Source organism: Pangasianodon hypophthalmus, chromosome 13 (assembly GCF_027358585.1).
Source record: "Pangasianodon hypophthalmus isolate fPanHyp1 chromosome 13, fPanHyp1.pri, whole genome shotgun sequence".
In the NCBI taxonomy this organism is placed as follows: domain Eukaryota; kingdom Metazoa; phylum Chordata; class Actinopteri; order Siluriformes; family Pangasiidae; genus Pangasianodon; species Pangasianodon hypophthalmus.
The window spans coordinates 11,369,970-11,393,806 of NC_069722.1; the positions used below are offsets into that span (position 1 = coordinate 11,369,970).

At 38.7% G+C, this 23,837-nt stretch overlaps 1 protein-coding gene across 4 annotated transcripts in view; it reads left to right on the top strand.

Annotated features, from left to right (window-relative positions):
• The window catches only part of sdk2a (sidekick cell adhesion molecule 2a), a 134,359-nt gene extending 110,732 nt beyond the window's left edge, over positions 1-23,627 (top strand). The window contains exons 34-45 of one of the 4 annotated variants that reach the window (XM_026916712.3): positions 1,278-1,334; positions 3,288-3,389; positions 3,533-3,648; positions 5,669-5,855; positions 6,758-6,895; positions 7,384-7,566; positions 7,705-7,830; positions 9,387-9,551; positions 9,655-9,795; positions 15,553-15,697; positions 18,727-18,841; positions 21,619-23,627. In XM_026916712.3, the coding sequence (XP_026772513.3) occupies positions 1,278-1,334; positions 3,288-3,389; positions 3,533-3,648; positions 5,669-5,855; positions 6,758-6,895; positions 7,384-7,566; positions 7,705-7,830; positions 9,387-9,551; positions 9,655-9,795; positions 15,553-15,697; positions 18,727-18,841; positions 21,619-22,020 (1,877 nt within the window). In that variant the 3' untranslated portion in view covers positions 22,021-23,627. Of the gene's footprint in view, positions 1-1,277; positions 1,335-3,287; positions 3,390-3,532; positions 3,649-5,668; positions 5,856-6,757; positions 6,896-7,383; positions 7,567-7,704; positions 7,831-9,386; positions 9,552-9,654; positions 9,796-15,552; positions 15,698-18,726; positions 18,857-21,618 lie in introns of all 4 variants that reach the window. The other 3 variants (XM_026916711.3, XM_026916715.3, XM_026916716.3) reach the window with 3 other exon arrangements.
• Positions 23,628-23,837: the final 210 nt, after the last annotated feature.

Below are 23,837 nucleotides of genomic sequence, written 5' to 3' on the forward strand. Positions count from 1 at the left end.
TACTGCCAAATTTTAAAGAATTGTAAATTAACAACAGGAAATGAGTTCGCAGTTTGATTATCAGCATCATCCACATCAGCCTCTGTATCATCACCTGAGGTAGAAGTCACTTGTAGCATTTATGAGCCTCATCATCGTTTTTTCCCTGGACTGATCACTGAAATAATCACTGGTTAATTCAGTCTTCTCTCTTCTTTTGGTTAAATTTCTTGCGATTAATTTAAACATTTTAAAAACTTTGTCTGCTGTCATCTGTACAGAATGTAAAAGCTCTCTTCTCTGTTTTGATGATGATGGTGTGACGGCGCAGGAACATCGCAGATATTTGGACAGCTGGTGTCTGATTACAAACTGAATTGCTTAGGCTTATGTCCAATTCACTTTAGCATGTAACTATGCAAAAAATTTGATCAGATCCTGATAATCACTGAATGAGAAAAGCACACTTAGCTAGGTTTTAGGCATCTTTAGGCAGACTGACTGTTCACTACTGTGTTTGTTAAACTGGCTCCTTACCCAACTTGAAGGCAAGGTTTAAAAGTAGCCTAAATAAACACACTTTCTTGTCATTTTGTTAAAACATATTCAGATTTTCTTAAAATAGAGATGTCAACATATATTATTTGCAGAAAATATTCAAAACCAAATCCCTTAGTTATCCATTTTCAAGAATTTAGCCACAGCGACATCCGACAGGTTTTCCCAGACCACCGCATATATATAGGCGAGATCAGTTTTCATTACTGTCTGTGTGAGTGATGTACAGAGTGACTATTCTGACATTTTGTTTAGACCCAAATCAACACACAATGAATAAAATGTCTTATTTAGTGTCTCCTAGTCCGTTTGAAGCTTACATGGCCCTGTTATGACCTTAATGTAGATGCTGCACATGAGGTCGCATACTTAAGTGCCTCTCTCAGTCAATGATACAAATACATAAACGTGTACGACAGAGCAATGTGATGAATAAAAAATTGAATCTCTTACTCACATATTTCTTTGCTGGGTTTGTGTGCAATCCTGGGCTTGGCACTGCTTTGTCTCATTAACAGGCAAGTAATCAAAGCTGTTCCATGGCTCACGGCTTTGTGTTTGTTTCTGAGGTTGGACTGCAGCCACTGCACAAGCTTGTGCCAATAAGCTGCTCTTACAGCTCACAGCTTTTCACTAATGCACTAATCCAAATTCTTCCCTTTTCTCCTCTCTGTGTTTCACCTTCTCTCTGCTTGGCCTGCTTTTCCTGGTTTGACCTTCTCTGCTCCTGCCATTCTCAGCTCCCTATAGTATCAGGAACCTGAGTGAATCGTCACTCACCCAGTATGAACTTGACAGTAAGTCTCAAGACTGTCCCTCTGTCTCTCTTTTGTCACTTTTGTCAGCATTTCCACACAACTCTTTCATCCCACATTTTCCCTGAGTCCTAAAAACTATTAAAATTCTCTCCTCCCTCATTTCAGTTTCCACTTTGTGGTTTCACACCTCATTGCTCTGCCCTGACCTCAGTATTATAAGGTTCTTTCTGGCATTTAGATAGAAAAAAATTTCATCATTGTGGGCTTAATTCTCCTGTGGTGTTTTTTTTTTTTTTTTGTGAAATATGTGAAAGAATTAAAAGTTATATCTCTAAACCTACAGATAAATTAAATTTTATGGTTCTATCTGCTAGCCAATCATCCACAATGAAAATAGGATGATGAACACAAAATAGTCAGGCTTCGGAATCGATATGCGTGTTTTATTTAAACTCTAACAGAAAAGACTTGAAGCCTCAGTATGGCAAGCTGCAGGAGACAATAACTTTTAGCTGTAGAGCTTCTGCATTTGTTCCTTCAGAATAATACAAAATAGGTGTTCAGTACAGGTCCTACAGTGCTCATATTCTGGCACATTAGAAAGTCTTGAGCACAGCAGAAAGGTTATATTATGGCTTCATATAACATTAGCATTAAATATTACTGATTATACATGCAGTACATGCAATGTGCTTAATAAACTAAACTTTCCTGCATATGAGTCTGAAGTTGGCAGACATGTTAGACATGTTTTTGTGGTTGCGCAGTGACATATAATGTATATTCTAAAGTTGTTGTTTGTGACGAGGAGGAGGGAGGGGCCATGCTGTGAGGACGCACGCCTGGCACTGAGTTGGCTAAGCACTAAGCCACTGTATACCTTTCTCCCACTGATTAGCCAAATCAGTGCCAGGCGTGCGTCCTCACAGCCTGTCCCCTCCCTCCTCCTTGTCACGGTGGTTTTTTTTTTTTTCAAATGTTTTACAATTAAATCTCAAGGTAAAATATTTAGGAACAAGTTCAGATTTTAAAAACTGAAATATTTTGTATTTTCTATTGTATTTTGATCTTAGAGAATACATTCAGAAAAATTAAACATCAAAAAGCATATATGATGATAATGTGGTTTTGATCAGCTGAAAACATCTTTCTCCACTCGGTTTATGACCATTTATTAGTTATATCATGAGATTATGAGATTGCTTAATAAGAACCCTTACCAGATCAAACAATATTATATAAATCATTACAGAGTAATAAGGTTCTAGCTGAGTTTGGCTAGTGTTCAAAAAATCTACTTTTTAAAGTGTCTCAGAATTTCGAGCTTGTACATTTGAAGTAAACGTAAAGTGTGGGCTAACTTGAGCTGTAAATGTAAATTTCAGTATTTTAGAGTTTTGCTAGATGTAATGTTGTGGAGCTGGGAAGCTGACAAAAGTATTTGAATATGAATTTTATGTATTTTAATTATATTATATATAAAGTGTCACATTCCATTTTTTTCAGTGTTGTATTTAATACATTTTTGTTGATGTATTTATTTGTTTTGAACTTGCTAGAGGTAAAATTTTTCATTTGAAATTACAGGTTACAGTTTTGAGATTTTAAAAGATGATCGCTAAATACAATTGAGATTTTCATTTTTGAAATTTGTATTTAATTTGTATGTCAAAACCTTAAGCTTTAATTTCAAATTTTAGACAAATCTTACCCCTAGCAAGTTCAAAACAAACAAAAACATCTTAGAAAAAAATAAATTTATTAAATATGCAACAGAACGAATACTTTCATTTAATATGACGTGTATATTCAGATAATTTGTCAGCTTCCAAGCTCCATAGAATGTCAAAACTTTGATGCTTCATATCTTAAAACAGCTCTTCACCCAGATGGAACCTTTTAATACTTAAGGTCACAATGTATCAACACTAAAAGGTTTCTTCTACAATACTAAAGGTGTGTTTTTATGTGTGTTTGCTTTGTCCATTGCAGATCTGAGTAAACACAAGCGCTATGAGATCAGACTCAGTGTGTACAATGCCATTGGGGAAGGACCCATCAGCACACCACAGGAAGTATTTGTAGGAGAAGCAGGTGAGCATCTCTCACTCTGGACCAGAACTTTCACCTTATCACCACTACATGAATGAATGAATCCACTTAGTAATGCACCAGGTCAGAGCTTTATTAGTTACTGTGCCAACGCTGAGTTTGATACTCATTTTTGTATTCACTAGTGCCCACTGCTCCACCTCAGAACGTCGCTGTTCAATCTTCCACGGCAACCCAGCTTGATGTCACTTGGGATCCTCCACCGCTGGAAGCTCAGAACGGAGACATTCAAGGCTACAAGGTGGCTTTTATACCAGCCGCAGAATTTTATGACTTTGCAAGCACTTCATTTAATAACATTTTTCATCAGGAACTCACTTAAGGGAAAATTATGACCTTGCAATCAGTTCATTTAACATCTATTCCTCAGAAACCCTTTTTACACATTTGTCATTTGTCTTTAAAGCTGTGCTTCAGATGAGCTGATTTAAAATTAGATGTCTCTATTGCTTTACAAATTGCACATTATAATAGAATATAAAAGACCTTTATCCTAGTTTTGTAGTAGCGTGAAGGTTGAGTCTATTCCCTTCTATGTGGATTGTTTTTTTTTGTTGGCTTTTGTGCTTTTTATTTTATTCCACTTTATTTTTTTCCTTTTCCTGATTAAATTACAAAGGAGTCAATCAGTGATAGCCGTTTGTGAAATTAGATGCGAGGCTAAAATCTAATATCTATCAATTGCTCAATAATGAAACACTTAGAGTTGAGCAATGCATTAAATCATGAGGTCTCAGTGACGCCATAATTAGAATGACGTGAGGCAAGCTATCACACACACACATTTAAAGGCAGATAGACAGCTGCATTCATGATTTCCAATTTCTTTAAGTGTTTTAAGTTGGTAATGCTATACTGGCTTCATGTGTTTTTTACAAATACCAAATATGGTAAACAGAAAAGCTCTACCTCTTTTGTTCAAACCACAAAAAACACTAAACTTGGAGTTCTGCCATGTGTTATTTAGTGTAATTTGTACTTTGATTGGACAGTATGTGCTTAGTCCATCTACGTTTAGTTTCTCTTCCAAAGGCATTTTGTGGAAAAAAAGAATGATGGAGTAAATAATCCCCTTGATTCATGTTTATTATACCCATGACTATATTTTCACAAGGGCCTTCTTGGTCGCTGCTGATGACACGTTATGGATACATCCGTGAAACGAACTGAAAAATATTAGGCCAAATACACACAAAAAGTAGGGGCATTTCACTCTGTATACCTGAGCATGACTGTCGCTGTATGAATCTACAGTCTGGGTTAGAAAGAAATCAGTCCCAGCGTTACTTCTTCGTACCATTCTGTGTATTTTCTTATGACCATATTTGGTGCTGTTGTGCTTGGTTCCACAAAAGTCCTACAAGGGCTGTAGGATTCAGTCCAGTTTTGAGACATTTTCTGTATTGACTTGGACATACTGGCATTTTTTTTTTTTTTTTTTTTTACTTAGTCTTGTCTCACTAAATATGATCTTGGTCTCCACCGACATTTTCATTTTGCCATTTCTTTTCAGATGCACAACATATGACACAAAGTAATTCCTTCAGCCTAATCATTGTCACAATGCATAAATGAAGCCAGGTATTTGAAGTAGAAGCTTGGCCTTGAAAAGGATTTGATCCTTGACGCATTTGTACTTGATCTTGACTTGGCCTTGACCCCCTTATGACTTGCTCTTGACCTTGGCTAGTCCTGATCTTGGACTTGTTAATGGCAGTTTTGACTACAGTCCTAGATCAAAATAATGCACCTTAAGTCATCTGTTAAAAGCAAATAATCTGATGTCGATGCAAAAAAATTAAACATTGTATTGATGTCTTTTTAACTGACAGACAGACAGGGGGGCTTATCCCTGCTAGCCCATTTATATCAGCCACCCCTGGAGTCAGGGCATGTTAAGAAGTAATAAATAGCTATAATAAATAGCCGTGTCTTGTATTATAATGAGTCAGGGCTTCTGTCCATTTAACAATTGTATGGGCCTTAGGCATGTATGATTGCAAATTAAATTATAATATCCTAGATCTATATAATTATACATGTTCATTCTACTAAAACTACTTATGGCATTGTTTTTCCAATTAATGGTTTGAGGAATGAATAAGTAATAGTTTAGCGTTTTTGCTCTTATGTTTGTTACTAATCATTACAATGAATTAAAAGTGGTAATTGGGCTTCTTGTACAAGTTAACCAAATTTCAGATTACACGTCTACCTTCATCTGAACCTTATGGCCCTATATACCCTCTTTCCTTTCACAGATCTATTACTGGGAGTTCCAGCTACAGAATGAGACGGAGAGACTGCGTACACTCTTCCTGCCTGAGCTGGGGGTGAAGCTGAAGAACCTGACAGGCTACACCACTTACATGATTAGTGTGGCTGCCTTCAATGCAGCCGGGGACGGCCCACGCTCTCCACCCACCAGAGGGCGCACTCAGCAAGCGGGTACACCACCATAGCATAAAACGCTGCCACCAACTGCCCCTCTGACCACCATGACTCTGAAATAATACACTTTGAGACTGCGAAAATGTAAATCTTTTTGTGCCCACATTCTTCCCAGAGTTTCCTGCTGTTTAGATTGTGTGTATTCAATACAAGAAGTCACATTTTACTGAATGCAAGACTGCTATGATACTGAAGGACATGAAGGAAATGTCATCTTAATGTTCTTTCTGGGGCTTTTTTAATGGGATTTGACAGTTTCAGAGGGGCTTTTGCTATATTTTGATGAGAAGGAAGCATATGACAGCATGGTAGTGGGAATTTGATCATTTGGGCAGCATGTGGTGTGGGTCTTGGCAGGACCATACAATAGGAGCTGTGTTCTTGCTTCCCCATGCTCTCCACTAGGGTCTCAGCAGAAAAAGAGCTTTTTTAAAATAAACTCCTCTAGCCATTTCCTCTCCCTCAAAGACTTTGACAGTGTAGTAGGGAGGTGATGGCAGGAACTGATTCTAGGCCATCATGGAGTTGAGATCCTGGGACGTAAGCCAGTACAAGCTTCTCTATTTCTTTTTCTAAAAGAAACTGGCATTGCTGAAAGATTAGCCTGATCCAAGATAGAAAATGATACATTTCTAAAACAAATGTGAAAGTAGTTTTAAACTTTTAAGCCTCGTTGAAGTCACTGGCTCATGCACAAGTCCTCTGCTCAAAACCACTCCTCAAAAACACTGAAAGCATCAAGTAAGATGCGCTAATTCCTTTTTCTCCATTGAATTTGATCTTGAGTGTACTTAGCTTGGGTTTACATGAAGACTGTCTTGTTCTGCTTGTGCAAAAAAAAAATCAATACAGTAATGAAGTCTCTGTCTGTGGCTGTGTGTGTTTTTGTTCCCTCGCAGCCCCCAGTGCTCCCAGCTTCATCCACTTCAGTGAGCTTACCACTTCTTCTGTCAACATGTCCTGGGGAGAGCCCAAACATCCCAATGGCATAATTGAGGGCTACCGCCTGATCTATGAGCCCTGCACACCCATCGATGGTGAGAAACTCAAACCTCTTTACTGAGATATATTACACTTGATATATAGAGAACGTATGCTTAATTTACACTTTATTTTATTCACTAAAGCCCATTCTCAAAATTGGTCCAAGCTGTGCTCTCTTCTGTGAAGGAAAAGCATGTAATAGATGGCATACTTTAGCTAATTTTTGCCTTCTGCACCATGTCATGTCATGGATTACCATTAATCAAGGCATGTTTTAAACACATGTTAAGGAATAGATTCCTGGCTAATTGTAGGAAGAATAAGAGAATTAGGGCCAAGGGTCTTGGTTTAGTAAGGGCTTCAGAGCATTTAGGTCTAGAAGAGAGACAGTTGTGAAACTTTACTGTTTACACAGGGTCATTCTCTAAACTGGAGTAAAACAGCTCCATTCTCTATCATATTACATGCATGTATGTGCTGTATGTGAACTCTTATTCTCTCGCTATTGCATGTATCTAGATTTGTAGTGTCTCCTTTACAGATTCCTCTCCTCACACTCCAGGTGTCAGTAAAGTTGTTACAGTGGACGTAAAAGGCAGCGCCCCCCTCTGGATGAAAATTAAAGACCTGGCTGATGGGGTGACCTACAACTTCCGCATCCGTGCCAAAACCCTGACTTACGGGCCAGAGGTGGAGGCCAACATCACCACAGGGCCAGGAGAAGGTCCAGTTGTCTGAGCTTTTATTCTGTTTTAGATCATTTTTGTTCTGTTTTAGATCATTTGTTTTAGGTCACTTTTTATAAGTGGTGTTCCCAGTCTTGTATTTCTCTTACTGTTGCTGTTGTTGTTGTTGTGAGCAGGTGCTCCTGGGCCTCCAGGTGAACCATTTATTTCACGGTATGGCACGGCACTCACGCTCCACTGGACAAGCGGCGACCCTGGCAGAGCACCCATCACACGATACGTCATAGAAGCCAGGCCATCTGGTATGTCCTAAAATAAACAGAGAAGTGGACTAAGATTCAGAAATATTTCAAAACAATGGCTCAATGGCACCAGGACCCAGATTTACCCTGCAAAATAAATAGTGCGATACCTTCATGCACTCAAAACTTTAAATGAAACTGTAAAAAAGGGCTAAATATATTAGATTAAAATATGTGAGATTAATTGTAGACCCTCTGAAACCCTAACACTGATTTCTTATATTTTACTAAAGACAGTAATACTATAGAATAAATATTAATGCTTAGACATGAATAAATAATAACAAGTAGAATTTAATCATTTTGGAATTTATGTGTCTAGAAAGTCATAATGCTTAGCTTTGAATTTAATGGGAAACCTGATCATGCTCTTTGTTTCTAATGCTTAAGCTAAGAAGGCTTTGTACTTTTGTTTGCTAATACCTCACCACACAAAACACATAGGTGCCCCTTTCATCTGCCGAAAGTAAACCTGTATTTAATATGGTTAGTGGAGTATTTTCATTTCAAAGCTATTCTGTGAAAAAGTTACCAGACTGCTATGTTTCCTCCCACCTCCCCAAAACATGCCAGTAGATGGATTGGTCATTTAATGCTGCATTTGACTTAACTCACAAGTGGGAAGTTGGATTTATTTCATTTTTCTACCTCTCTGCATTCAATCAATAAACTGGGAAACAGCAATGAAAGTTTGTCTTTTGTTTGCTCCTTTGAGCCCCGAAAGCTCATGAAATAGCAAGAAGCTAGTCAGCTAACGACAGAGATATGAGTGATCTTTAATGTAATTTTAATGTGATCTTTAATGTTGACAGCATTTATCTTTTCAAAACAGTAAACTGTATTATCAACGTTATAGATTTAACCAACTAATATGTCTGTATATTGATTGATCTAAAGCAAATGTGACTATAATCTCATTTAAAAGTAAAAAGAGAAAGATATTTTCTTCACTGTTGACAGTGTGAGCAGCCATGTTGATATGATATCATATGCTGAACCTTCTCTACGTTCCGAGTAGGAATTCCCAGTTGAGGAATTCCATCTGGGTTTTATTTTTTTCTTTGTTTTACCATGTCAGAGGTTGGAAATTTTGAGCTACAAGCTCTAGTCAATCACAGCATATATTGCTCTTGGTAACGAGTGTGTGTGTGTGTGTGTGTATGGTGCTCTGTGATGGACACAGGGTGTGATACAGGGTGTATCCCTGCCTCATGCCCAGTGTAAAGTAGTTACAGATGATGAATATTATTTACCATAGACTGTAAGTCTACAGGTTTATTGGTTAGCTAAAATGAAAGAACCCAGGCACAGATTTTAAACTAGTAAAACCAGATGCCTTTTAAAAATTAAACCACACAATCTGAGGTTCTGTATACTTCTAAAAGAAAAGTGTTAAAGATTTGATGGAGAAGAAGAACATGCTTGGGCATGCGTGGTCTTAGGCTGGCCTACTGGTTGAGAACCAGTGTTCTAGCATATAATATTCTGATTTGTTCTACTTTTGACTATTGTTTTGGAGGAGGATCAATAACTATACACATTTCAATTACCTACAGATGAAGGATTGTGGGATATCCTCATCAAAGACATCCCAAAAGAGGTGACATCATACACCCTGAATCTGGACATGCTGCGTGAAGGGGTCACCTATGACTTCCGGGTCATTGCAGTCAATGACTATGGATATGGCTCTCCCAGTGCTCCCTCCCCTTCCATAGCTGGTGAGGAAAGTTTGACTACTAAAACTTTTTCTTAAATTATATAATATTTCAATATGTTTGTTTACAAAGTGTGTCAATGTGGTATTATTTCTTGAATTTCCAGCTCAGAAAGCCTCCCCCTTTTATGAGGAGTGGTGGTTTCTGGTGGTGATAGCACTCGTAGGACTGATCTTCATCCTCCTGCTTGTCTTTATCCTCATCATCCGTGGGCAGAGTAAAAAGTACACCAAGAAGACTGATTCAGGTACAACAGGAAGCAAATCAGCATTCTCGTCTCAGTCTGACACTCCTGCAGAAGGAACAAAATGGATGTATTCTATAAGGTGTGAGTGTCTAATCTTACCTGGTAAGGGCAAGTGGAGCTGCAACCACAGCAGCCCTTTGCAGATAAGATTGGGACTCCTGCTGTAGAGTTTGGGAATGTGATGTGACACTGCTGTGATCCACTGGGTTACAAACAGTTATGATGCGGTAAAGCAACATGACTAGATAGCTTTATCTACGAAGTTATTTGCTAATAAAATATACTGTAGATTCCAATCCTTTTCAAAAATGGTAATCATATCTGAAAAACAAACAGAATTTCATTTTACACTTGTCTTCTGTGGAGATAAAAGAGGGACACACTAAAGTCTCTCTTGTGAAAGGGAGCCACCAAATGTGTAAATTTATTAAATTGCTTAATTTACTTAATTTACTAAATGTCCATTCCATTAGTAATTTTCATGAACAAAACTTCGCATCAGTTTTTCTCTCTCTCTCTCTCTCTCTCTCTCTCTCTCTCTCTCTCTCGTCCACACTGTCTCTGTTTGCACAATTTTGTAGTTATTATTTTATAGTTATTGACTTTAACAGATTAGCTAAAATAATAGCTAGAAATAGGTACTGCATTACTTCACTCTCAGCTCCAAAGCTTCATTACTTTCTGTAACTGAGTTTAATATTCATTCTGCTGTTAGTTTTATGACTATGGATGAGCTCAAGGCCTGTGGAAAATGTAACAGCTAAACATACATTACACAGCTAGCTTACTTTCATTGGTTTAACAGATCCCACTTCACCAGTGTGTAGTTGGATTTATAAATCCTATAACTGCCCATTTGTGACTTCTAAATGAACTTCTGGTGATATGATTATTTAAATTTTCTTTACAAAAATAAGACCTCATGCCACACACAGGGAAAAAAAATTAAGAGGAGACGTCTGAAGGTCTTCCACTGAAAAAGTAAAATTCCCAATCAAGGCCACCAGACTTGATAATCACACCAGATTGATAAGCCTGGTCCGCTTGCTTCTTTATGAATTATTTTTATATTTCACAAAAGTTAGTAAGCTACTGTTTTTTTCTTCTGGAAAATGTGATACACAATAGCACAGGCTAGTTATAGGGTTACTGAATGTCAGAAAAACTTACCCCCTGCCCTGCAAGACACAAATAACACTGCTTATTAGATGTAGTTTGGAGGCATTTTATTTTATATTTGCTTTGACCTGAGTTGTTGTAGCTGGCAGTAGTCCTAGGCAGATAGTCAGAATAAAATATGATCTCTTCCAACCTGTACTCCATTTTAGAGGCACAAGGCTATTAGTGAAAATTCCAGCAGGACTGATTTTATTGACGAGCCACTGGGTTCAGCCAAATGTAGAAGGTAATCGGCTCTGTTATTTGTACTTTTTAAAAAATATTTTTACTCTAGTAACAAAGGAAAGCACAAACTTTGATTTATCTTATTGGTAATCACTTACATTACAGTCCCTTCCTGGACAGAATTAACCCATATGGTGTAGGGCTTTATTGGGGTTCCTGTACACTTTTTTCGAGTTTATTTTTCACTCATGTCAAACCGAGTACGCTATAAAAGCACCAGTCAAATGTTCCTTTTTGGGAGTAAAAGTTCATTCAGTATCAAAATTACTGCCATTGATAGATATTTTGGTGTGCATATAGAGAAATAATGGGAGCCCACATCTGAAGACCTTGGATATAATTACATTTCTACCACATGTTTTATTGTGCACTATTTTCTAATTTACCTCTTTCAGGGCAATGCATTCCAAAAGCCTATTGACTAAAATAACTAAAACTAAAGATCTTTTAATCCTCTATATACACTATATGACCAAAAGTATGTGGAACCATGACCATCACACCCCCATGTGTTTCTTGAACATCCCGTTCCAGATTTAGTCTCCCTTTTTCTTCTGGGAAGGCTTCTCACTAGATTTTAGAGCATGGCTGTGGGGATTTGCTCATTCAGCCTCAACAGCATTAGTGAATTCAGGCAATGATGTTGGGCGAGTAGGCCTGGGGTGCAATCAACATTCCAGTTCATCCCGTAGATGTCCAGCAGGGTTGAGGTCAGGGTTCTGTGCAGGCCACTCAAGTTCTTCCACTCCAACTTTGGCAAAACATGTCTTCATGGAGATCACTTTGTGCACAGGGGCATGCTGGAACAGGTTTGAGCCTCTTAGTTCCAGTGAAAGGGAAACTGTAATGCTACAGTATACAAAGACATTCTTTACAATTGTGTGCTTCCAACTTTGTGGCAACAGTTTGAGGAAGAACCACATATGGTGTGATGGTCAGGAGTCCACATACTTTTTGCCATATAGTGTGTGTAAGCATAATTCTGTATGTTAAACAGTTTATTCAATAACTTCAGTAAGTCCACCAATATATGTTCCAATTAGACAGAAAAACTGCATGTAATTAGAAGCCAAATAGAATATATAGAATTCACTTGGCTAACAATTGGCTAACAATTCACTTTCCTTATCAGGCAACAAAAAATTCTGATTTATTTTTTATATTGTTTGCCACTATAGATACATTTTTGCAAAATTTAATATTAATATGAGCACAAGATCGAGATCATAAAATCATAATGAGTGTGCGCAAAGTAGGCTATTTTGTCATGCTTTTAATTTTAATTAACAAAATAATACTGTTACAGATAATTTGATATGCACTCCTATACAGAAAATGCACCCACAGTTTAAAGGATAAGCTGCCCGAGGACTTTTTACACTTTTTTTGTACTTTAAGTGTCGTTCATTATTTTATTAATATAAAATTTGGTCTGCGAGATCGGCAGTGAATCAGATGCTGTCTGAACCTCCAGTCTTCACATGAAAAAAGAGAATTGTAGACTTTACAGTTACGCTTATATCAATTGATTAATAGTGTCATAATTATTTATTTAATATTGCCCTTGAATACCATTCCGTAGTCTTTGAGTGTTACAGCCTAAAGCATAAATTTCAGGGTGACATTGTGGTTATCTTGCTCGAGTCAGTATCTTAAAAGAAAAGCAGTCTTAAGTTCAAGTTCAAGGTCGGAATCTTGCATAACTGAGACACACCTTTGTTTTTGGCAAACTCTGCCCCACATGCATAACTCATATGCAACTATCCGAGTAGTGCACAAGTCTGTAGTTACACCTGAGGTCTAACATTGATGTGAGTGGAAAACCGATGTGCGCTAGTTTGGTGTTAATTCCTCACTATACGCTTGTAACTAGTGACGGTTGTGTTAAGCTTGTTGTGAGTTTTCATCCTCACAGAGGCTAATATTGTTTTTTTTGTGAAGATGAATCCAACATGTAATTTTGGTTAAAAAAGATTTTTGTGTGCCACACATTTGGGGGTGTCAGCTACAGATTTAGATTATAGTGACACACCCGTGGCTATGCCAGTGTTCAATGTAGTTAAATGAGAAGATGCAAAATAAGAAGACTCATTCTGATGACTGTAGTCCCTACTTTACTATTGTAGTATGGCATCACGTATGGTTATAGCTACACATAGCTGCCTGAACTCCACCTAATGTCTCACTGTATCCTGCACTGTCAGAAAAAATGTACTGTACCTTTAAGGAAATGGGCATTTTGACTAGGGTGGTAAACTCAAGGGTAGGTTTTTATTTCTTTCATTAGTGGACTAATTTATTGTAGCTCTAAAAGTTATTTAAGCTACTGTATGTAATTGGATGTTAAGAATGATTGCTGAATATCTTGAGTGTACTTTTAAATTGTTTGTACCTTATCTGTACAGTAGCTTTTTTCAGAGAGTGTGTATGCAGACTAGGCTGAGTTTACCATGGGGAACAGCATACGCTCGTGTGAGGTCAGCATCTAACAAAACAGGTCTTAAGCATTTAACAGAGCGTAGCATGATTTAAGCACACACAGATTTCCTGAGAGAAACCACTTTGTCTCTGTGCATACACATGCACTACAGCTCTGAGAGTGAGAGTGATGATGGAGAGATCAGGAGTGTTTGTGTGTGTGTGTGTGTGTGTGTGTGTGTGTGTGTGTGAGAGAGAGAGAGAGACAGAGAGACAGAGAGAGAGAGAGAGAGCCTGGTCAGCATTTCAGTATGCGGTGCCAGGGTTGAAAAACAGAGCTGCGGCTGGGTGAAGGAGTACAAGGGAAGTGCTTGTCTGAGGCACAAAGGGCCACTCTCATGGCCTGGTCTCCCCTTTCCACCCCTCTCTAGCCCTCCATCTCCAGCCCTCCGGCCGCTCATCTGCCTCTGACGCCTGTTTGTTTTAGCTCCGTCCTGTCAGCCCCACAGGCCTGCTGGGGGTGAGATCACATGGACACGCAGAACAGGGTGGAGAGGTCACTGGACACAGCTCCACGCCTCCCTGGATTCACAGTGCAGCTCCAATCACACCAGTGTGTGTGACAGACGGAAGCTCAGCTGTCTGGTCTCTCTATAGGCGTTTCCACCAAAGTTCTGGAAGGTTTTACATAGTGGAGGCGATATGACAAAAATATTTGACATTTCTATGATACATGATATGCGTCATGCTATATGGGTTTACTAACAAACTACCAGTGTTGCTTTAAAAAAATAAAACTAAAAGATGCTACTATGTAATGTCTTCAAAATCTATTCTGTAAATTCTGTAAAAAATATTTTATCAATGAAAACATGACAAACCTTTTTAAAGATTTAAAACAGGACAAACCTTTAGCATCTAATTCTTTCAATAAGAGTTTTTAACTTTTAACTTTTAACAAAACAAAAACCGTTAAAAAAAAAAGGTACTGCAATACTTTCAATATCTCTGAAAAGTGTATTCTGACATTCTTTATTATGATAATATCATCATATTGGCATCATATTGATATAATATTGGCAAGCCCTAGTTTTCCTAGAAACTACCTGAATGAGAATCCTGTTAGAAATACACTTGCTGACTTGCCTCTTGTGCAAAAACATAAGGCAGTGGAAAAATGTTGCTGTGCCAGTGATGCTTGTTTTACATGATCATCTTTTCATCATGGTCTTGTGAAACAAGCTTTAGTAACTGCTACTAGTTTTAGTAATTGGTAGATAATCACAGGTTTTTAAAATGACATGTAGGACAGTTGGTCACTTTGGAAGCTTGTGCAGCAAGTCTACCAGGGTGAGCTCCACCTCACTCATTCCTGGTCTGAAAGCATCTACTCTGTAAAAAGATTCCTGAAGCTACGGCCTGAGAAATAAAAACAGGCCTGGATCTACTGGTGGAGTATGATTTTACTGAACTGTGCAATTCTAAAACCTTTTTTATTTTGGTTTATTTTTCCCTCATTCACCATCCAGAGGACAAAATTGACCATGCTCTCTGGGTGGGAGAGATGGCATTACTCTCTGTCTCATAGCCAATCATGGGTGCCTGTGAGCTCATGTATGCAGAAGAGGGCAGATAGAATTTTCTCTGAGTGTGTTATGGTGTCCTGTAATGTAGCATGCGAAACAGTTGGAAGAAATGCGGCAACTGGCTTCACATGTCTCGGAGGATAGGGTAGAGCTGGCTGGTGGGTGGGAATTGGCAGATAATAGGGGGAAAAATAAAATATTTCTTTACTTGTTTGAAAGGCATCAGACACATTGCCCAAAGAGTAAATAGTCACCAAGGATGCAAAATCCAGGGTACCTTTACATTATACCCACATTATACCGGTTTCATAAACTCCACAGCCATTTAATACCAATTTACTGCATGCAGGTGGCCACTCAAACTGCACATCTCTGCCCCTCTCCCATGGAGACATGATGAGGCTGGACGAGGGCCGATTTCCAGCTATGGAGCTGAACAACAGGCGGCTCTCTGTCAAAAATTCCTTCTGCCGCAAGAACGGCATCTACACCCGGTTTGTATACTTTTCCTTTACTTGAAATGTGCTCTGTGTTTACACTCCCAGTGAGGGTGATAATGTGATACTTAAACATGTACAACAATAAGAAAATGAGAATATGTGTCCTAGCAAATGTGTTTTTGTCTTTTTAGTATTTTTAAATAATTTTTGTGTCTTTTTAATATTGCATTTTTAATAGATCATATTTCACCACCACAAAATGTAGAAAATGGCAATGCAATTGATTTCCAGAAGCAGACTGGATGAGAAAGCTAGACTTGGGCCTTGGGCCCACAGCTTATTTAAATTCAGCTTCCTGGCATCCTTTAAATGTATTGAATGGAGAATTGGCTAAGATTCCAGTGGCAGTTGTTCCTTTCCACTCTCCATCTGTCAACCTAAAAGAAACCGAAGAGACTTTGCCAATCAGAAGCTAAGATCTGGTCTCCTCTCCCACCACTTTCTCATTCTTATTGACATTCAAAGCACACACTGGAGAAAGTTTATATTTATGTAAGACTAAGAAACAACTGGCATCTTCTTCCTTGCATGAGGATCTCATTTGTTTCCACAGCAGAAAAAACATAAGACGCATCACTTCCTCTCTTGCTTTTTTACACATGGACTGAGAAATGCTCTCTCCTTACAAGGGCACTTGGTTTGCAGCATTGCTGTTTAAGTTTGCACAGTGTTTGTACAAACACAGATAGCGTGGAGGTCAGTGATCTGCCATAAAGCTACTTGTGAGGGAATCAGTGAGCTATACGCATGGAGGGTGGAGGGGTTGGACTCGTGGTCAACTTCCTGTGGCGGTAACCGGAGAGAGCATTTTGGGGCCATTAGAGTGGAATGTGTCTATGTGAGGGAAGGGGTGTTCATGCTGCTCCTTGTCTCTTAACTCAGCTGAGACGATCTTCCTGAGATCAAAGCACTCTGTCTTTGAAGAGCTCCACTCGGGTGCAGTAGTGCCACGGGGCTGTCCCCTAGAGAGAATGAAAAAGATTGATTTGTGGAGGACAGCGTTATCAACAGAGAGAGATTCACAGCCAAAACCTGAGCTTTGATAAGTAAGGGGTTTGAGAGAGTAGAAAAGCAGCAGATTATGTGTTTTAAAAATTGGATGGTAATGAGTGCTGGGCTGTTTGACATGGCTTCATCCCTGCTTTAAAAGCCCAACCTCCACTGAATTTTAACTAGACACTTTATCATAATGCTCCCCTCCCCCTGTTCCCATGAGCTTGTCCCAGGAGCTCTGGATTAACCCCTCCAAAGCCAGAACTTCATTCCAGCATCCTGTCGGTCTTTAGGTGGGCTATTTACTTAAAAATCCTTCTTAAAAGTACTGAATTTTCTGGGGCCTCCATCCAGGAACCTGATGTTTTTTTCTTCTGCTCCAGAGTCTTTATAGTGCGCTAAATAGCTCAGCATGATTTACACACTAAGCTAATTGACAACAACTCTTCAGTCCTCCTGCACAGTTTAAAAGCTAACATTTCTAATGTTCTTGGTTTAATGCACATCAGACCTCATTACAGCAAATCACAAGAATCGGATCAACTGGGTCAACTGGGTTGTCTGTGCTTGGAGCCTTTGACAGGGCAATGATTTTCTGTGCTTTAGGTCAGAGCAGAGCTCCTTGAAACATTTGTTGGTTTCTGGTATGAGGGATTGCTGATGTGCATGACAGTCCTCAATCACTTATTATGGACTGCATACTGAGAAATACCATGCAGATGCTTGTTTAAAGGTCTAATGTGTGTCATGTGATGCCCCTAAGGGCACTGGTGGGCTCCACCTTTCCTCATGCTAAACAGATGCCTCACTATCTGTCCAGAGATCAGGGACGCTCAGGAGATTAGGAGCTAAGTAGGAATGGGTGAAATGTGGAAGCACAGCTTGTTTCTAGTGTTCCTCTGAACTAGTCTGTTCTTCCTGATATCTATCTGTCTGGCTATTGATGAATTTCCTGACGTTATAATGCTCTTTAATCTGTGGATGTAATGGCATTAGAGTCTGTGCTTACTATAGGATTTGTTGGAATTAAATGAAAAGCAAACTCACGTAGTAAATTTCTTGAGAAAAAGCTGTTTTTTGAGACCAGCAATCTTTCAGAAAAGGAGAAAAATGTCAGTTTCCTGTCATCTAATCACATAATGATAAAAATCAAAATGGCAAAAATGAAAGTGAATGTTTTCTTGCAGCAGCAACGATATTAAGGTCCTGTTCAGATTTAGTATTAAGATCTGGTCTCAGGTGATCTGATCACAAGTGGACAGCCATGAAGGATGTGTCTTGAATACTTCTCAACCATTAGTGATCACATTTCATCAGTAGCAGGGTTGCCAAATCTACCCAAAGAAACACCCTAAAACCATTCCCAACTAGCCTGAAACCAAAACTTAAAAGAACAAAATATAGCCTATTTTTACCATCAGCATGCCGAGTTTCATTTCCTTAGAGTTATTTGACCAAGGTGCTACAGTTTCTTGTATTATTACAGATTGTCATAAATAAAGAACCCTAACCAATTCACTGACATCAATAGCCTACAGTATGTTGATACAGTACCTCATATTAAGAATTGTAACAAGAAAATATAAAAAGAGAACACCCTAATATGGCCATTAAATTAATATAAAAAACAAGACTCAGACAAATACATTAAGTGTATCAGCAGGGAAGCTGGACAGTTCAAGAGTAGCTGAGTTCATCAGTTTAATGATATTGTCGAAGACTCATCAAGACACATTACTGTTCACACTACAAATGTTATGTGTCCACTTGTGTCCCAGAACACCTCCTAATGTGGTGTGAGTGATCAGTCCACTTGTTATCCAGTCGCCCAAGATGGATGTTAATGCCAAGTCTAAACAGGGCTCTAAATAATCTCCTTCTCATTCTCTCAGGAGCACACAGCTGTGATCATTAAACGTTTTAGACTAGGCACACTTATCATATCTAAATTGCTACAGAGGAGCTAATTCTAATTCAGCACTTCACTATTTTTAGTGTTTTTCATACTCTATGTCGTCTCCCTGTCCCAGGTCTCCTCCACGGCCCAGTCCAGGCGGTCTGCACTACTCCGATGAGGACGTCAGCGCTAAATGCAATGACCTGATGCCAGCTGAGAACAGCAGTCTCACTGAGAAACCATCTGAGGTATCCGATTCACAGGTATCCCAGTCCTCTGAGATTAGGATTACATCCGTGCACATATACACACATTGTTTTTAACTTTTTTATTTCAGTCATGATTTGTAGTGAATGGACTTCCACAAGTGTTGTACTTCTGTTCTTTGCATGGGAAAGAACAGCATTTCTTCAGTAAGTCCAAGCACAGCAGCTTTAGGCTGATGCATTTCTGTCAAGCTATGAAAATAATGAGCTGACATGCTATTCAGTAAAGACAAGTGAACCTGACCTTTGCCTGACAAATGATGCTTTATATCAATGAAGAGCCACCCATCTCTTGACACCATTTTATTGATCTGCTCACGGTGACCTCCTTCATGGAAAACAGATGAAAAGCCTAAGCTGATTTCACCACACTTCTTTTGTAGGAGTTAGATTTTATCCAGCAAAACTTTTCCCTCAGTTAAAAGCTGCATGACTCAGCAAACTTGAAACAAGGGCTAGAGTTACAGTGGAGGTGGCATGTAGAATCCTAGGACTCAGTGCTGAATAGGAACTGGGGAATAACTGAGAAACACCTTCTTGTGTGAACATATCTCTCCCTATACATTCTCACTCTGGGGTTTCTCTTACAGACACCTGTAGAGTAAAAATAGTGCTTCCTGATGCCACATTTGTTTTCTAAAAAACCAGCACCTTGTTTTTTTTTTTCCATTCCATTCATTAACACCATTTACCCGGCACTTATGCAAACAAATCCACTCAGGAGAATGCTGTAACATCTCCTAAACCTCTTTATACCACAGCACTGCTGAGTTTTCCATTCTGATTGGTCAGAAGGTGTTGATCAGTTTCTATAACAGCCACAAGGCAAATCACAGGTTTATATTAATTCTTATACATTATCATTTGTGCCGCAGGGACTTGTATGGTGAACGTTGAACTAGTTTTTTTTTAATGTGACATGGTGACACTTTTATGAGGAGAGGTTTATTTAACATTTTTGGAAGAAGGTTCCAGTGTCAGTGCTGTCAGTGTAACAGACAGAAGTAAAGCTGTTTCTTAAAGAAAGGTAAGTCTATGGAGTCTAAGCTGCATATATTTTGATGAATTATTTTTGATATATTTAGCTAAAACAAGCAGAAAAAGAGAGGCTGGTGAGGGAATGACTGTTTATAGCTGGTATACTATAAATCATAACAGGAAGTTGTTTCACAGATGTTCCACAACATCAAATGAAACTATAAATGTAATTGTTGACAGATTGCTGTGTTAGAAGAAGAATAAAACACTTCAGACTTTGCTATTATTGGAAAATTATCAACTTTGGGGTGGTCTGATCCCATTACCACCCCAAAGTTGATTATTTTCCTATAACAGCATTCTCCATCAGGTTTATTTTTTTTTTTTTACTTTCATAGGCATGTTTCCACTGACATTCCAGAACATTTTTAAGGGACTAAAAAGATATAGAACTCTGATGTGGAACAACTAACCAGTTCCAGTGAACATTTTCATGTAAAAACAAAAGCCTCAAGTATGTTTCACTTTGCCAGTTGTGCTATGCTTTAGCAGTTTCTAGTTAGTTATACACTTTTTAAAATGCTGTGTGGGAGAGTTGGTCATTCCATGAAGTTTTTATTTCAGTAGTCAGCAATATTCCTGGTCAGAAGGAAAGCACCTACTTTAGAGCAGAAACTGTAAAGCTTTCTGGAGTTATACCAAGGAAATCAAATCAGGGCCGGCTCTTCTGGTAAAAGCCAAAAGTTACAGGGTTCTAATCACCTTCATATAAGCTTGCTCATAAAAGATGATAACACAACTCTGAAGGATGAAAGACATTAGAGACACATGGGGGGTCCACTTTTACGTTCTTACCAGATGCTCCTATTGTCAAACATTAGCATTGTTTTTCCCCAAACCCATATGTATTCTCTTTTTTCATGTCAGTTCTGCAGAGATTCTGAAAAAGGCCAAAGAGTTGCATGGACAGTTGTTGACATTTTCTGTCCTCTCCTTAGCATCTGTCAGTTCTCTCTAAGGATCATGAAGTTAATCAGTGTGCTGCAGAGAATAGAGCTTTGATGTACCTTTGAACAGAATGCCTGTGGTCGGACAGACTGAATTTTGAGTAGATGTTTTATTCCTGGGCCACACTAGAGGATAATCGGGATTTTGAGGCCAATTCGCTCCTCGCAACCATCGCAAAAGGCTGGATTTAAAGGATTATCCTGTAGTGTGGGCTGTCTAAAATGTAATCTTAACCCCTTTGATCTACTCACAGTCCAGTCATGGTTAGCCCAATTTCAAACTGTAAATATTAAACATGTTCAATATTTTTAACTCAGTATGCTGTAGTATAGGGGAACACAATCTTGATGTCAGGCATTAAAAAAACCTGATAACAGTCAAGCTGACTTGTTGTTCACCATGTTTGTTTTGATTTAAAAAACACTTTTTTTTCATTGGAAATTCTACAAAATCCAAGAGTCAGGATCGTTGGTCTTGACTGACTCATGAGCATGATCTGAAAGTGCGTGGTGTTTTACTTGATCGTATTATGGGAGTTTGATGACTGAAGGATGATCCAGGACAAAATATCTGAAATGCCATTATATCTGAGGTTTCTCGCAATTTCAGCACCAGTTAGGATTGTATAGAGTACATGCTATGGTCCAAGCAGTAGTACTTTAAAGCTGATAAAGCCTTTTTCTTATAAAGTTGTCAAACTTTTGCCATAAACTTTTAATTAAAATAAATAATTGAGAGGTCTGCAAATGAAAAGTGTTTCCTTCTGATCACAGGGCAGTGACAGCGAATACGAGGTGGATCCAGCCCATCAGAAAACACACTCATTCGTCAACCACTACATCAGTGACCCGACCTACTACAACTCGTGGCGTCGGCAGCAGAAGGGCGTCACACGGCCACCTGCATACAGCTATGGGCAGGCAGAAGGCGCGGCTGAACAGGAGTCACGCCCCCATGCTCCCCCTCTGCCCCCGCTGCCTCCTCTGCTACCCCACAGCACACCGTCTCCACAGCCCATGGGCCAGGGCACGCTGTTCAGGCCTAAGGGTAGCCGGACTCCCACTCCATCTCTGCTGTCCTCTGAGATCCACAGCCAGCACGGCCTCTACAGGCCTCCCAGCAGCCTGGGCACCTCCACCCAGACACCAACCACAGGCTTCTCGTCCTTTGTTTGATACGAGACTCTGGTTCTGTTCACAACACATCTGATTGGGACTCCCATGTGAGCAGCAATTTGCTCCTTCAACATCACCGTCGTTGTGGTTTATTAATGATTTTATCTATTAAGGAGCGCTGAACATCTTAGGTTGCAATTTTTATTTTTCGTTTTTTATGTATGTGTGATGTGTGTCTGTAAGAGCATTGAAAAACAGACAATCATTTGGCGCATTTGTGTTTGTGGTTTGAGCAGAGCAAGTCACATGGCCAGTCACATCTAAACAATGTGTAACCTGAGAAATTCCTAAACCTTATTTCTAAACTCTAATAGAAGTGTCAAAACATATTTTTTAAAACTACAAATGAGATTTCGGTGAATAAAAGAATGTAATAAGTATTTAAGCAGGAGTTCAAAACTTCAACATGGGTTTTGCATGTAATTTTACAAATGACCCAAAGTGATCATCTTGGGTGTACATACATTTTGGGTGCATATAAACATTTGCTCCTTCAGTCACATCTAAATGACAGCACTTTGCTCAAAGAATAATATAATATTATATCACAGGTAAATAGGTTGTCTTAACGAGAGGATATGATCTTCCTAGATTTGACATGTCTCAGTTTTTAGTGAAGGTTTATGTACGTCTCAGCCGCAGTTCTATTTTGAGTTATAAATCAGCACATGAGCTATTGCTAAGCTAGAAGTTGTGGGTTCTATGAAAACGTTTTCGCTAGTCTGCTTTGTTGTGTCACTGTATTCTGTCATACGCATGTGTTGTGCTCATAGTCATGGTTTTAAGGGTGCTTTCCCTGGGAAAGGCTGTTCAGGTGTGGCTTGGACCATTGCCAGATTGTGTAAAACGTTCCTCATTTTTCCAAACGATGAGCACACCTGCACAGGAGATCCTGCTATTACGCTTCCCCTACTATGGTAACCTGGTCAGATCTCCATAACTAATATTCAAAAGCAGTACTGTTGTATTATTTCTGTGAAATGAAATGAGGAAATAACACCAAGACAGGTTAAAACCTGAGCATATACAAACGGAAGTTTGGAGAAGCAGCACTTAATGTTTGCTATTGTATGGATGATGAAGAGATTATAAATTCTCCTCTTAAAAAAAAAAAAAGCTGTACACAAGAACTCCATGTAGGAGGAGAGCAGGGGTGAACACACTGTCCTCATTTTAGCTGATTTGTACTGTGAGTTATTAAAAATAAAATATAAAAAGCATTTACTTACGTTCAGATAACCTGAATTTGGAGGACATAAGATAAACCTTTTCACAGAGACTGAAAGTAATGTCTGTTTCTTCTTGCGTATGTATTTCTCTAATATATTGTAGAATGTGTTTTTCCTGCTCACAGTGAGACACAGTGTACAGATATGCTTACATGTATGCAGCTATGCTTAATTTATTAATGGTCATTCGATCATTTGCTTTTATATTCAAACTTAAAAAGTGAAGATAGACTCAAGAACTGGAATTGATAATAATAATGATCCACACAATCTCTTGTCTTGTTCTCTGTGAGGTGACTATCACTGTATAAATTCTTTGAGGAATTATAATGGGCCAGGCAATGGTTCTTTTCCAAAATAAATTCTTTTATTTTTCAATGCTTCTGCTGAGCTTTCTTTATAATATATTTAACAATACATTGTACTGTAAAGGTCCACATTCATATTTTAAGTCCTAAATCCTATATAATAGAAAAAATCATGCATGAATTGTGTCCTTTGTCTATCTTGTCTCTTCAAGCATTTCATCTTTCAATTTTCTTGATCATAAGAAAACCTCTCAGTTCATCGCATTTAGATCCATAAAAG